A 15,536-nucleotide genomic window follows, 5' to 3' on the forward strand; every position below is an offset into this window, starting at 1 on the left:
AAGTACACATAATTCACAAAACCAGATACAATCAAAGGAACCGAGGATGAAGACGAACAACCGAGTGTGATCGCGAGAGAGCCAAATGTTGGAGGGAATCTTGAAAGAGAGAGGTAGAGAGAGTTTGTGAGAGTGTGAAGGAGGAATGAGTTACTTGTTTATAGACGTTTAGGTTACACTAGTATTAAATATAATCTTATTTCGATGACCATTTTTTTCTCTCTCTCTTCAATACAGTATTATTTAGTATATTTATCATAAACTAATAATTTTATGAATTAATAAATAAAATAAGATTATGTTTCATTATTAACTTATAACCTTTTAACAGTAAAGTTCAAAGGTTTTCAGAACTGGTATAATATAGAATATTTTAATATAAAATGTAGAAAATTCTGAATGTCTGATGAAAAATATTTTTGATGAATATATTAGATTTTTTTTTGGAAATATTACATTGTGTGTTTAGGGTATGAGATTTAAAGATTCTTTAAAGATATCTCAGAGTGACTGAGTGAGTCTTACATAAATAATTAAATAAAGGGAAAATTGAAAATATACAACAAAAGAACTAGTAGATTGTCTCTATGCCATAATATGAACTAGAAGTTGTCCACTTAATATAATTTTTTATGTAAATCCAAATAAGTCCCTAATCTAAGCCTAAAACGTTTTTTGTAAATTTAATGGTTAAAAAAAGGTAAAAAGTAAAAAAAAAAAACAGATAGTAAATAAACAAAAGGGGATAATCCCAATTCTTGACTTAGAACCCTAATTTCGCCTCCTCCTTTGGCGATGCCAGGAGGTGTGCCCAAGCTCCCAAAGATCCAACCGGCGGATATCCAAGCCGCCGTAGGATGGGGTGTCGCCGCCGCAGCCGGCGCCATCTGGGTCGTCCAAGTAAGCCAATCCGCCTCTTACTTGTAGATTTTCAAATTGGGTTTAACGGATTATGTCTCCTAGTGAAGTTCTTGGCTTGAGTTGGACGAAAGATGAAAACTTTACAATTGATCTCGTTAGATATATATTTTTTTCCCCCTAAAGGCTCTAACTTTAATGTAGATTGCATCCTTGCATGTATAAGTATCATTTCAATTTCATAAAAGGCTTTGATTTAAGTCTCTTATGTGGCTGTAGATGTTAGTTGATTCAAAGTAATTTTATTCAGATTAGTCTCCTGTTTTGTTTCTAGGGATACCACTTAGACATGAATTACTCTACTTGATGTTTCCATCTTTTATGCTAAAAGCATTCTCTTTTAGACTTTTAGTTACTGACAGTGATAATGCGCTCTCTATATGTATTTTGGTGTTGTGAAGAGTTTAATTAGTCTCTTAAGCAGTCCTGATTATTTTGTTTTGTATCTTAACATCAAATTTGCTTTTATCATTCACAGCCATTTGATTGGATAAAGAAGACATTTATTGACAAACCAGCAACTGAAAAGAACTGATGGGATCACTAAGATGTAGATTTTTCTTTGCAATAAATTTTGGTTCTTTTTTTTGGGCTTTGTGGTTTCATGTCTTCAATGTAGACTTTTTTGTCTTCTCAAATGTTATAACACAGTAAAAAGCATACACTCTCCAAATTTGTAACCAGAAAAGAGTACGCATTTTGCTTTTTATAACATTTTGCTTTTTCAATCGTATGTTGTTGGTACTATTACCTTATGAAAGAAAGTAGACGTGTAGATTAGATCAGGGCATAAGAAGGAGAGCTATGATCGGAAATATGATAAAGGGTTTTGAAACAAGCAACTTCAGAGCAAGATTTCATGCTTGAGCAATGTTTATGTTGGTCTTCTCTTAGACTTGTTCAAACTACTTGCTTGTTGATGTTTTGTTCCTTATTCTCCTGGATAGTGTTTTTATTGTTGTTTACTGATTTGCGGGAAGCTTTGCAGTGATTGACCGACCATACAGGAAAAGAAAAGGCTCAAGAATCTGGTAGCAAAGTTACTTCTATCATCTGCAAAGTTCTTTTCTTTGAGCAACTACGTCTCCTCCAAAAGTCTCCGGACTGGTACTAAATCATTGTTTCTTTCTTTCACTGTGTTATCAATAACATCAGGTTTTTGTTTTTCAAAGATTGGACATGGTCAATGCAGGCCAGAGATCTTCAGAGATGCCAAGCCAGTTCCAGCTGATGAAAGCTCTCAAATACCTATGGCACAGCAAGACGTTGACGGTGAAATAGACTCGAGTGATGACAGCATGCCCCTTCCCCCATTGGAAGCATACACAAACAGATTGAGACCATTTGGAGTACAATTTGATGCAGAAACGGATTCTGATTCTTAGAAACTTATAATTGCTGAGATGTATCTTATTAAACTGTATGTAACCAACACACAGCTGCTGAAAAACAAGCAGTTTTTTGATATGCAATGAATTGATTGTTGATTTATAGCTCAGCAAATGGTTCAGAGAGTAGTAGTCCATTGCTACTCATTCTACATCAATGTAGATCACAGATCAGTATAGCACTCTGATACAAGACAAAAGTGAGTCTTTGGTGATACAAGCTGTTGTTGTTCAAGTAGTCCAGGGAAATAAAAACGAATTTTAAGAGCTCTCTTTTTCGAGCTTTTCAATCTCCTCACGGTGCTTTCTTTCAGCTTCTTGAAGCTCTCTTTCAGCATCTTCTTCCTCTTCAATTCTCTCAAGATTATCGAACTCCTTAGTCGCTGCCATGGCTTTCACAACAGGGTCTCTTAGCTCAGAGATCAAACCGCCACCGACTTTGTACCCTTCTTCATCTCCAATCAGATACAACCGTTGGTCAGGACCAGACGCCATAGGGATGTCCACCGCCAAAAGCTTCATGTCATACTGAAGAAACAAACAAGAAGATCAATGAATCTGCTAATGCCATTGCTAACCACTCTCTAATCAACTCACAACAGCTCCAATCTGCTACACTCATTCCTAGGCTAGAGATAGAAGACCTATCTATATCTATTACCTGGCCTTTCTTCTTCTTGACTTCAACGCTAACGAGCCCCTTTCTCTCAGAGCATTGAACAGGTAACAGGAGAAAGCAATGCTTGCTCCTAATCGTTGGGTTGAATTTCTTGAAGGTTATGCCACCACCAGACATCATATAAGCAACAAGGGATTCAAAATTTTGGGGTGGTTTCAAAATTAATCAAGAACTTGTGAAGAGGAAAATAGATCACAGTTATTTTTAAAAAAAAAATAACTTTAGGAAACACGTAAAATTTGGGAAAATAAAGATTTACAGAATATTTTTCAACAGATTTTGGAGGGATTTAAGGAATATTTTCCAAAAGATTACGAATTTGGCAGAACATGCATTCTGCTGCCAGTAGATTGTATATATGATGGTAGATACGACGGTAGAATGTATAATCCGGCAGAGGTAGGATATAGTATCTTAGTAAATAACGAAATATTACCATGGTAGATTATTAGTAACTGGCATATTCTGTGATTCCCAGCCATTAGATATATAGGAAACAGTAGTTCATGAAATCTTTCGTCGTTCAGATCGTAAGCAAAACTGTAATATTTTCTTTCTGCGGTAGTAGACAGATTACCAAATCGTAGATTTTAAAATCTGTAAGCGCCAGATATCTATGTAGTTAACCGAAACTACGATCTACATATCCATAGTTAGTAGATTTTGTTTTCTGCTATCCGTCGATCAAAATATGAAATTGTGTTTAACTAATATTTAGTCAACCAAATTATTTTTCATATGATTGTTTCATGTTTACGTAAATTTTGAATAATTTTTCATATTTTTCTGACTTCTAAAATAATTGATATGAATTTTTGAAGTTGGCCAGAGGTATCTAAGTCCAAATCCGACCAAAAAAAGATTTATGGTAAAAGGATAATGTAGTTGTTTTTCGGTGGTGTTTTGGCAATTTTTTCTTAAATAAATAACGGTTAGCGAATTGAATAAGGATTTTACTAACGGAAACATCATTACAATTTCACTTTACTATATAACTTTTTCGCTTATGCAATAATTTAAGTTCCAAATTGTACCTTTTACACTTTATCCGCATAATTAATTTTAAATACATGAAAAAATTGCAACTCTCAAATCTCAAACCCAAGTAGGTTGATCGTTAGAACCATTACCACTAATTAAGAAGAAGAACTTGTACAAAAAATTTTTTTTGGCAAAACAAACGCTGTTAAGAGCCGCAACCTTACGCTTGATGAGCTTGGCCCCAAGGCCTGTCCTGCCTGCTCTAATAGAGTTAAATTGGTAAACAAACTTAATGAATTTTTGAGGAGTTCAGTCGAAGGAAACATGACATGAAGTATTCGAATTTCTAGAGAGTAGCGCGAAAAGCCTTGAGCATCTTTCTTCTTATCCGAATATGTATGCTCCGAAGAGATTATTTACCTTTTCAAGCCGTGCTTGCATTTGCTAAAGATGTAAGAGCAACATATCGCCGGGCCTCAACTGAGTCCTTAGATAAATTGGGCCGAAATTTAGATAAAAAAGACGGAAATTAGAGCAACACGGACCTTAATTTAGGTGTTTTCGACATGGTCCTTACTTCCATCTGGCAGCATGCGATTGAGTGCGGAAGTCGTGTAGGGCAAAGTTGCGTAGCGGTCTCCAAATCAGTTTTCTCCTTCACCCGATTCTCTCTCGACGGCGACGGCGAAACTTCTCGACGGCGAAACTTCTCGACGGCGAAAGCTTGTCCGGTGATTTCTCTCTCGACGGCGAAACCGCTCCGTTCGCTCACTCGAAACTGATCTATTCTCTCATCCAAACTTCTCCGTCGTTTCCAATCTAAACGGTATGTGTTCCTCCTCTGTTATGAGTTTAATTTTTTTTTTTTCCGTTATGAGATATAAAGGATGTCCTTGTTATTGTCGATCTACGAACTCCGCATAGATTGCATGTTAACTTGAGGTCCAATAGTTGTTATTGTCAGATTGCATGTTAACTTGATGTTTGTTAGATTCGCTGATGATATGATTGGCGTCTGTTGTAGTTCGTCTGTTCTGAGGCTAGTGGCTTTTTTTTCGTTATGAGTTATAGAGGATGTCCTTGTTATTGCCGATGATATGAATGTCGTTTCTGATTGTATGAATGATATGAATGTCGTTTCTGATTTTTTTTCTCTCTTATTTTTTGTGATGATATGAATGTCGTTTCTGATTGTATGAATGATATGAATGTCGTTTCTGATTTTTTTTCCTCTCTTATTTGTTGTGATGATATGAATGTCGTTTCTGATTGTATGAATGATATGAATATCGTTTCTGATTTTTTTTTCTCTTATTTGTTGTGATGATATGAATGTCGTTTCTGATCGTATGGTTTGTGTTTGAGTAAATCAAATTGAGGCCGAGTAGTTGTTATTGTTAGATTGCATGGTAACTTGTAGTTTGTTAGATTCGCTGATGTTATGATTGCCGTCTCACATAGTTCGTCTGTTGTAGTTCTCGATATACTCTTTAACTCTTTAATCAACAAGAACACCCATCTCACATTCAATTGAGCTATGGTCTATCATTTTGTTAGATTCGCCGAATACAGGTAGTGGTTAGTTGTTTTTGATTTGACTGTTGTGGTTAATGCTAAAATGAATTGAGAAGGCAACCAAATCCTGTTTTGTGCTAGATAGTTGGTAAAATGAATTGACAAGGCAAGAAGTAAAGTTTGGTTGAAACCAAATCGTATTTGAATTTAATGGAAAGTAACTAAGATGAATTGCGTAGTCTGGTTGTATTGAAGTTAGTCCGAAACCAAAATCCCTTTAAATTTAATGAAATTGTAAACGAGACTTGATAGTTTTGTAGTTGTGTAATGTGTAATAACTTATGATTAGACTTTGGTAGATAATGGTTAGGTGGTTGTAACTTATTACTTGTTACAGTTTCTCCTATTTAATCCCAACCATCATTCATTCTTTCATATAATCTCCCTAATCTTCTTTCTGTCCTCTAAGACATGCTACTGGGGTGGTGACTCTCTTGTAGCAACATCGTACACAAGAAATGATCAGGCAGAAGATACTACACCTGCGAGAATGCTTACGACGGAGAGTGCCATGTTTGGAAATGGTGGGATGTGGCGGTTTTGGCAACTTTGTTATTTCCTTATGTTTTCAATTTTAATGTTATATGTTTTATTTTAAACTTATCTTTTATATGTCATTACTTATTAAAAATAAACAATTAATTTACTAAGGAGCAACAAAAAATCCTACCAATAATCTACATTTTTGGGATTGTTTCTTACCATACAAATAATAATAAATTAACCTAAGGACTCAAAAATTAGTCCTACCAATAATGTTGCTATAGCAATTTTCTATCTTCAGGTGTCTCTTCGTATCCTTGCCACTCAAATGCTTCAAGATGGGGCAGTAAACATTCAGGTCTGTTTATATATGTGTTGGAGATGCGTATATGTGGCATAGCCATATGATCCTGAGAAAAATATGTAAAGTAAGAGGGCTAGTTTGGTATTTGGTTAAACATGATCCGGGAACTATGGTTTAATAGATTTTACCTACATGATGCTGGAATAACTGGAGTTTGAGCGTTTGTAGCTTAGGAGAAGCTTCTATCATCCACGTGAGATAACTTCGCCAATCTCGATAACATGTACATAGACTTAGATGAAGAAGCTGATGGAAGATCTCTGTCGGTTTTTGCGGAACCTACCATTAATTCCAAGTATAGTGTATACTACATATAAATGTTGGATCAACATGACAAAAAAAAAAAAAAATATATATATATATATATATAAAAAAAAGATTGTGGTACCTGTCTTTGAGGAGAAATCACGCATAAAGAGAGACGTTTAACACATGTAAGAGACCCTGGGAGGAGCTTCTGCAGATTGGTTTCTGAAATCTTGACATCAGCTGTTACAATGACTGTTACAGTGAGAGGCATCTTTTGAATATAGCACAACAGAAATGAGACGCATGCATGATCACTAGTGTTTCACACATTCTTGTTGGTAAGCTCAAACGCGACAAAAAACAACCTTCCATCTTTGGCTCACGCAGATTGCGGTTTGATGCAATCTCAAGGCACGAAACAATCTCTTCTTCAGAACAAGTTCCATCAAGACTCATTTGCAAAATTTCCAGAACTGGAGCCTTGTGGAGTAAAAGAGATGCGCTAACAAAGTGGGAAAAACTTCCATATTTTTTATAATCGTAATTGCGACCATAGTACTAGAGTTTTGGCAGAAGCATCCAAAGAGAAAGCCAACGTTTCGACAAGACACTTGTGATCAGGACTTCTATTGTCGAAAGATAAGACAGTATCTTCAAGAGTAAATCGTCAGGTAAATGACCAACTCTGTCCATCATCCTACAAAACCCTAATTCCTGATCACCCTGAGCAAACCTACCAAAGTTGAGATCACGATGGTTTATCCAATTAATTAACTAATTAACTAACAAGAAAGATCAATAGAAATTACTCACCAAGTACGCTCGAGAACTCTAACCTGTGATCGTTTAAGAAACCCTAAGATGAGCATAACTCCTCCCTTTCGAGAATTATTTACTTAGATATATGGTATTTAATCTATCGGCCAGTATTTTTTTTGTCTAATTATCTCGTTACCTGTTTATACCTAAATACATATATTTTGAAAAAGATAAGTATTACGTAATTTATAACTATATACCGATTAAGAAATTTCTCAATAAACCAAAAAAGTGTCAAGTCTAATTGACATATTGTGGGATTATTAATGTGAAACAAGGTGTTTTCCTGCACACCATGTGCAGTAAATTTTTTTTAAAATCTAACTTATATTTAAAAATAAATTTCATTAAATATTATAGATTTTACTATTTTCTTACTAATATTTAATATAGATTTGATATATATTAAATCAGTTTGTATAAAACTAATAAAAATGATATAACATTGTAAAATTATCAAAAATTTAGCATAAACAATATTTATAAAATTTGTATATAAAAAACTAATGATCTTACGATTAAATATTTAAATTTTAAAAAAATTGTAGAAATTTTTGAAAGCTTTAATAATACAAATTGTATAATTATCCAAAAATAATAATATTTCAAAATTTGAAATGTTATATATGAATATATTTATTTTATAGATGATGTATGAGCTATTACCATATTTAAAAAAAGTTTGCCAAAAAAAATATCAATATTAAATGTAATATATGAATTATTACCATATTCTAATAAATTTGCAAAAAATATAAATCAACATTAAATAAAATTATCCTTGTCATATTTTTCCGGAAGCCATGTCATCAATTTCAGTAGCCATGTCATATTTGTTTTGTAAAATTGATTGTAGAGAGGACATGTGGCAAAATCACTTCGCAAATATAGTCTAGGGAATTTCCTAGTATAGACTTTTTTAAGTCTTTGACGAAGAAAATGACCAAAATAAGTTTTATTAAAGGGTATGGTTAACTAATCTAGACTTAGGGTTTAGAGTTAAGGGGTCGAGTTTTAGGATAGAGTTTCAAATTTTAACAAACAAAAAATAAATATAAAAATTTTAAAAATAAAAAGGGATTATATATTTTTTTATAGTGATATTTTTGTGACAAAAATTTAAAAATAGCTATTTGAGAGAACTGCCTTAAAATTTAGGGTGTTTGTTTTTTGTTGGACAATTTTCCTAGAAATGATTCATATATATATATATGTATATTAATTGAATTTGTTAAAAATCCATTTTCATTATTTTGACATGAAAGAGAAATCATTTATCTTTCTTTTCTTGTGTTTGTCTTTTAGCGTTGATGTTCGAAGGACTCTACTTTGTTCTCTGGTCCGAAGCCTTCGGCCTAGAAGATTGCGGAGATGGAGATGAAGAAAAAGATACTATAACTAAATCTAACAATCTCGTTCAGATAGAAACATAATGATTAACGGTCTCATGCATATAGCGACCCTAATACACATTGTAGGGATATATAAGTGCGTATGTTAAGTTTAGCAAATAAGAACAATGATGTTTTTCCACACGAGTACAGACGCATACGGGCTACATTTGTACTACACATGTTATCATTTGTAGCTTCTACATTGGTGAATATACCCTATGGACAGTACTAAACGACTAAACGAGTATGCATCGAAGAAGCCTGCCTGATAATTATGAGTTCACATGTCTTGAGGTGAGCAATTGATACCTAGTGAACGAAATTCATTCCCAAACACATTTAGAAGATATTTTTTTGGTATAACTTTCTCTAAATCTAAATTGTACTCACTCTGTTTGATTATACACTACAAGATAACACAAGCTTAACGAGGAATATTTTTCCTCGTTAGTTTACGTCGACTTTACGAAGAAATTACGCGGAAAAATAAAATCAGCGTTATTTCCTCGTAAAGTAACGACGAAACAGTTTCGTCGTAAAGTCGATGTAAAGTGACGTAGCTTTTACGAGGAAATCGTATATCCTCGTACATTCCACGTAAACTTAGCGTGGTCTTTACGAGGAAATAATTTACGTCTACTTAGCGACGAAATTTTGAATCCACCAACTTTGTTTGTCACACATTTTTTTTCGGCCACCTAACTAATTTTCGTCGTAAATTCGTAGAAAAATTACAACACCCAGATTCGAAAGTTTTCTATAAAATTTGAACATCATTTTAAACACACCAACAAAAAAAAACGTGAAAGAAAAAAAAATGGCTGGCTCCGGGAATATTTTCGAGTTGCGGAAGTGGATGTATATGCATAGAGATGCTAACGGGAGAGTGACGAAAGAATACCTTGCGGGGCTGGAGACATTTATGCATCAAGCAGATTCAACACCGCTCGCCCAAGAAAGTGGTAAGATGTTCTGTCCTTGTCGGAAATGCAACAATTCGAAATTGGCAAACCGTGAAAATGTTTGGAATCATTTAATAAATAGAGGTTTCACGCCAAATTACTATATCTGGTTTCAACATGGAGAAGGTTATAATTATGATCAGAATGAAGCTATTAGTAGTAATAGCAATTTTCAGGAAGAACTGGTTGATCATCATTTGCATAATGAACATAGTTACCATCAGGAGAAGATGGTAGATTATGATAGGATTCAAGATATGGTAGCTAATGGATTCGTAGCTCATGATGAAGACGAAGAACCTAATATAGATGCAAAAAAGTTTTACGAAATGTTAAACGCGGCAAATCAACCACTTTACAATGGTTGTAGAGAAGGTCTCTCTAATTTGTCGTTGGCTGCTAGATTGATGAATATTAAAACTGATCACAATCTATCTGAAAGTTGCTTGAACGAATGAGCAGACTTGTTTAAAGAGTATTTGCCGGAAGACAATGTGTCTGCTGATTCTTATTATGAGATTCAGAAACTGGTTTATAGTCTTGGGTTGCCTTCGGAGATGATAGATGTTTACATCAACAACTGCATAATCTACTGCGGAGATGATGAGAAGTTAGAAGAATGTCGATTCTGCAAGAAGCCACGATTCAAGCCGCAAGGACGGGGACGTAATAGGGTACCGTACCAAAGGATGTGGTACCTACCAATTACAGACAGATTGAAAAGATTTTACCAATCAGAGCAGACAGCTGGAAAGATGAGATGGCATGCCGAGCATACTCAGACGGATGGTGAGATGACTCATCCATCAGATGCAAGAGCATGGAAACATTTTAACAAAGTACATCCAGATTTCGCTAGCAATAGCCGAAATGTGTATCTAGGATTATGCACAGATGGATTTAGTCTGTTCGGAATATCAGGGAGACAATATTCATTGTGACCAGTCTCTCTTACGCCATACAACCTGCCACCGGAGGTGTGCATGCAACGGGAGTTGTTATTCTTGACCATATTAATACCAAAAAGGTCCCTGGATGTTTTCCTACAACCACTGATAAAAGTGTTGAAGGATTTGTGGTCAACAGGGGTGAGGACGTATGACTGTTCAACGAAGACGAATTTTATGATGCGAGAGATGCTTTTGTGGACCATAAGTGACTTTCCTGCCTATGGGATGTTGTCTGGATGGACTACACATGGGAGATTAGCTTGTCCATATTGTAATGGAACGACAAATGCGTTTCAACTGGAGAATGGTAGGAAGACAAGTTGGTTTGATTGTCACCGTCGATTTCTTCCCATTGGCCATCCGTACCGAAGAAACAAGAATTTGTTTAGACACAAAAGAGTTGTGAGAGACACCTCCTCCATATCTAACTGGAGAACAAATTGAAGCGCAAATCGACTACTACGGAGCTAACGAAACAGTTCGTTGGGGTGGTAATTGGCATGTCCCTCGTAATATGCCTGATTCTTACGGTGTCCATCACAATTGGCACAAGAAGAGTATATTTTGGGAGTTGACATATTGGAAGGATCTTCTTCTGCGCCACAACCTCGATGTGATGCATATAGAGAAGAATTTCTTTGAGAATATCATGAATACAATATTGAATGTCCCAGGGAAGACAAAAGACAACATAAAATCAAGGTTGAACTTGTCGGATATTTTCTCAAGAAGCGAGTTACATATAAAAAGCAATGGACAAGTTCCAGTTCCGATATTCAGATTGTCTTCGGAAAAAAAGTCGGTGTTGTTCAACTGGGTGGCATCAGAAGCGAAGTTCCCCGATGGGTATGTTTCAAATCTCTCTAGATGTGTTGAAAATGGTCAAAAGTTCTCTGGGGTGAAGAGTCATGATTGTCATGTCTTTATCCAACGACTACTGCCCTTTGCATTTGTGGAACTACTTCCAACAAACGTGCATGAAGCACTTGCAGGCAGTGTTTTATAGCGCAATAATTTTATAACGGTTTAGTTTGCAAAATAATATATGAGTAAAAATGTGTTTAATTGTTTTTGGAATATAAAAGGCATTGGAGCATTTTTCAGGGATCTGAGCACACGCACTCTTAAAGAAGAAGTTGTGGAACAGCTTCAGGAGAACATTCCCATCTTATTGTGCAACTTGGAGAAGATATTTCCTCCCGGATTTTTTGACGTCATGGAGCATCTAGCTGTCCACCTCCCATATGAGGCGTTGCTTATTGGACCTGTACATTACGGATGGATGTATCAGTATGAGCGAGCCATGAAATATTTGAAGGGAAAAACAAGGAACCTCGCCAAAGTTGAAGGTTCTATAATTGCTGGAAGTTTGACGGAAGAAGTTTCTAACTTCACATCGTACTACTTTGCGTCAAAAGTACGTACCCGGAGAAGAGCTCCAAGAAGATATGATGATGGTGGTGTTGCGCCAACATATGCAGTTGCTGGTGTTTCAGATCTCTTTAGCCAGATTGGGCGACTCGGAGGGAAGTCAAAAGAGGTTTGGTGGTCGAGTGAACAAAACGCTCATAGTGCACACACCTATATTCTACTCAATTGCGAGGATCCATTGATGCGTTATTTTGAAAGGTAACATATATGGACACTTCTAAACACATATAAGTATAAATTATATAATTGCGAGAGATTCATTCATTTAAAATGTGATTTTACAGCCTATTTGTTTCTCAAGTCGAATAAACATTTCCTGGTATATCCACAAGTGACGTAGACAAAAGGAAAGATCAACACTTTATTAAGTGGTTGAGGAATCATGTATTAATTAACTCAAACTCTTTTTTTCATACATGATATGTATTTCAACGTTCTCTTTATTTTTTAGATTGATTATGACGACGATGAAGATTATCCTAAGTGGTTACACGAAGTAATTCAATCTCCACTTGTAAAGGTCACCACATCACAGATGTATTTCACACGAGGCTATACTTTTCACATATATGAGTATGGTAGACAGCGGACGACTAGTAACTATGGAATATGTGTGAAAGGGGAAACAGATTTCTACGGGATCTTGACGGAGATTATTGAAGTCAAATTCCCAGGGATATTGAAGCTGAAATGCGTCCTCTTCAAATGTGAATGGTTCGACCCCGTCGTCAACAGAGGTGTTCGGTTTAACAAATTCGGTGTAGTTGCTATCAACGGTGGGCGAAGGTACAAAAAATTGGAGCCTTTCTTCTTAGCTTCACATGCAGACCAAGTTAGCTTCCTTCCATACTCTCGGATGAGAGATTCGGGTATAAATTGGTTAGCCGTGATCAAAGTTACACCTCGAGAACGAATCATCAGTGGAGAAGAACCACCTTTGCAAGAAGAGCAGATAAATGAAGTCGAGGAACCTGAACAAGAAATTGATGACATCCTTCTCTTTGATCAGCATAATCACGAGTAAGAAGATCTTACCAACGATGCCACAAAGGAAGCTGTTGAAGACGAGTTTAATGAAAATGATGATGTTTCTAGTGATGACGAGAATGTCGATGTATCGGATTGATGTATTTGATTTTTTGTAAGGTAATGTGGGAGTTTGTTTTATAAATAAGATATTGAGATAATAAGTTAAGGAATGGGGTTTGGAATGGAAAGAATAGATTGAGGTGAAAGAATATGTTGAGTTTAAAGGGTAGATGAGTTTGGGGTTTAGAATATATGAAGTAGAAGATAAGGAAGATGGGGTTTGGGTTTTGGATTTTAGGGATTTAAACATAATACTCGTTAATTCCTCGTAAATAAACTTGGATATTACGACGAAATATAAAAAAAAAAAGAACGCGGGACTCGTTAATTCCACGTAAGAAGAAATCGTCGTAAAGCACTCGTAAGTCAACGAGGAAATAACGACGAAAGAGCTCGTTAATTCCACGTAAGCGCAAATCGTCGTAAATACCTCGTAACCAAAAAAAGAAAGCTGGCCTTGCTAATTCCTCGTAGAATAAAAACTAGAAAAAAAAGAAGAGAAGAGAAGAAAGATACTGGAATCACATGTGGCTAGACTTACGTAAGTCTAGTCCACATGTGTTCCAATATCTTTCTTCTCTTCCTTTTTTTTTTCAAATATTTCTAATTTGAAAAGCATTTTGCTGAGTTGTGTGATTTGAGATATGGTGTGATTTGTGAGATTTGTGAGTTTGTGTGTGGTTTGAGAAGGAAAGTTGCGGGTATTTATAGAAAAGCGGGGCTCGCTAATTCCTCGTAAAATGTTGACTCGTAAATTCCACGTAAACTTAGTCATTGTAAAAAACTCGTAAACCTAAACACGGGCCTTTGTAATTCCTCGCTACTTCCTCGTACAATAAAACACGGGCCTTTGTAATTCCTCGTAAAGCTAAACACGGGCCTTTGTAATTCCTCGTAACTTTACGAGGAAATAATGAGGATAAGTAATCTTATATATACTCCCGAGCGCTCACTCTTTCTTTCCTCTCTACTTCCTCTCCACATCCTTTCTATTTCGTAGCAATGGTAAGTCTCTCTAATTCCTCTCTAATTTGATTAGTTTAGGATAGATTATGTGGTTAGTATAGGGAATTTAGATAGGTTTACGGGTTTTATGTTAATTAGTGTTGATTAGGTGGATAATGTAGGAAATTATACTATTGATGTTAATTTTAAAAATTAAATTTTTTTTTCCAGACGATTCGAAGGAACAGACTTACTCCCCATTACAGACAGATGTTCGGTGAGCCTGGTAGTCATTTAGACATGTCGTCTTCTTCAGCTCCCAATTCTTCTTCAGCTCCCGGTTCTTCGGATCCGGAGACTGTTCCCGAGACTCAGTCTTCTCAGAGAGTCTCTCGGTCGCCTTATTCTAGTGCACCATCGGTTCCTCCTGTGCCTCCTCTGATGGCTCCTCCGACGATGCCTCCTCCTATGCCTCCTCCGATGGCTCCTCCGATGCCCGCCGGTGTTCATCCCGATTTGATGGTGCCTCCGAGTGCTCCTTACTCGCAGTACACTGTCGAGGACATTCTCCGTCTACCAGGTAGAGAAGGTTTACCAGTCATCGTCCTCGACCGACCGGACGGAACTTTGTGGTATGTTACATTAATTTTTCTTTTAATTTGTGTAAAATTCTTTTATAACATTAAAAAATAATTTATATTTTAAATTTGTTTTTTTCCAGGTGGGGGGTTGACGGATGTCTTGCATCGGACGTAACCGACACGATCAAAGGTTACTTCTCCATGCCACATCCGAACTGGAGTAAGACGCCTCACTACGTCAGAAAGACGTGGTTCAAAATTTACGCTGTAAGTTTCTATTAATTAATTATATATACTTTAATTTTTTCATGATTTATATATATTTCTTTTAAAAAACTAATTATTTATTTAATTTTTTCCACAGCAAAAATATCACTGGGCCTTGGGGGTCACTGAGAGGGTGAGGAAGGCGTTTTACGCGAAGGCGAAAATTCACTTGTTGGACACGGTCTCCAACTAGAAGGGTGACTGGATCGTGAAGGAGAATGAGCGTGGCAAACCCGCTGAGCTCACCACGGATGTGTGGGCTGGCCTCATCCGTTATTGGCGTCTTCCTGATTCCATTAGAATTTCCCAGTCTTGCTCTAACTCCCGTAACACGATCGATGAGCACGGGAACGGGCGATGCTTCACACTACGGGCCAAAAAACCCAAGCCGGTGTCCGTATGGAAACGGTAATTAAATATTTTATTAAATAATTTTTTTAATATATATATTTTTATTCTAA

The 15,536-nt window shown here is 36.1% G+C and overlaps 1 protein-coding gene and 1 long non-coding RNA gene across 2 annotated transcripts; one reads left to right on the forward strand and one right to left on the reverse strand.

The window, feature by feature from the left end:
• The first annotated feature begins 276 nt into the window (after positions 1-276).
• LOC125580932 lies at positions 277-1,428 on the forward strand. The gene is made up of 2 exons (XR_007318650.1): positions 277-900; positions 1,397-1,428. It is a non-coding gene; the product is annotated as an uncharacterized LOC125580932 (long non-coding RNA).
• Positions 1,429-2,567: 1,139 nt separating this feature from the next.
• Positions 2,568-3,102, reverse strand: LOC111201698. Its single transcript, XM_022693974.1, has 2 exons — positions 2,968-3,102; positions 2,568-2,834 (listed from the first exon to the last, which is right to left on the reverse strand). The coding sequence occupies exons 1-2, from the start codon at positions 3,100-3,102 to the stop codon at positions 2,568-2,570; spliced, it is 402 nt and encodes a 133-aa protein (XP_022549695.1).
• Between the last annotated feature and the right edge of the window lie 12,434 nt (positions 3,103-15,536).

Source organism: Brassica napus, chromosome C1, assembly GCF_020379485.1.
Source record: "Brassica napus cultivar Da-Ae chromosome C1, Da-Ae, whole genome shotgun sequence".
Classification (NCBI taxonomy): Eukaryota; Viridiplantae; Streptophyta; class Magnoliopsida; order Brassicales; family Brassicaceae; genus Brassica; species Brassica napus.

Bases quoted from the DNA above. Each gene is read 5' to 3' on its own strand.
- LOC111201698 (XM_022693974.1), bottom strand. From the start codon at position 3,102: ATGTCTGGTGGTGGCATAACCTTCAAGAAATTCAACCCAACGATTAGG. The intron at 2,835-2,967 runs GTAATAGATATA...TTGTTTCTTCAG, and splicing joins TCAAGAAGAAGAAAGGCCAG to TATGACATGAAGCTTTTGGC.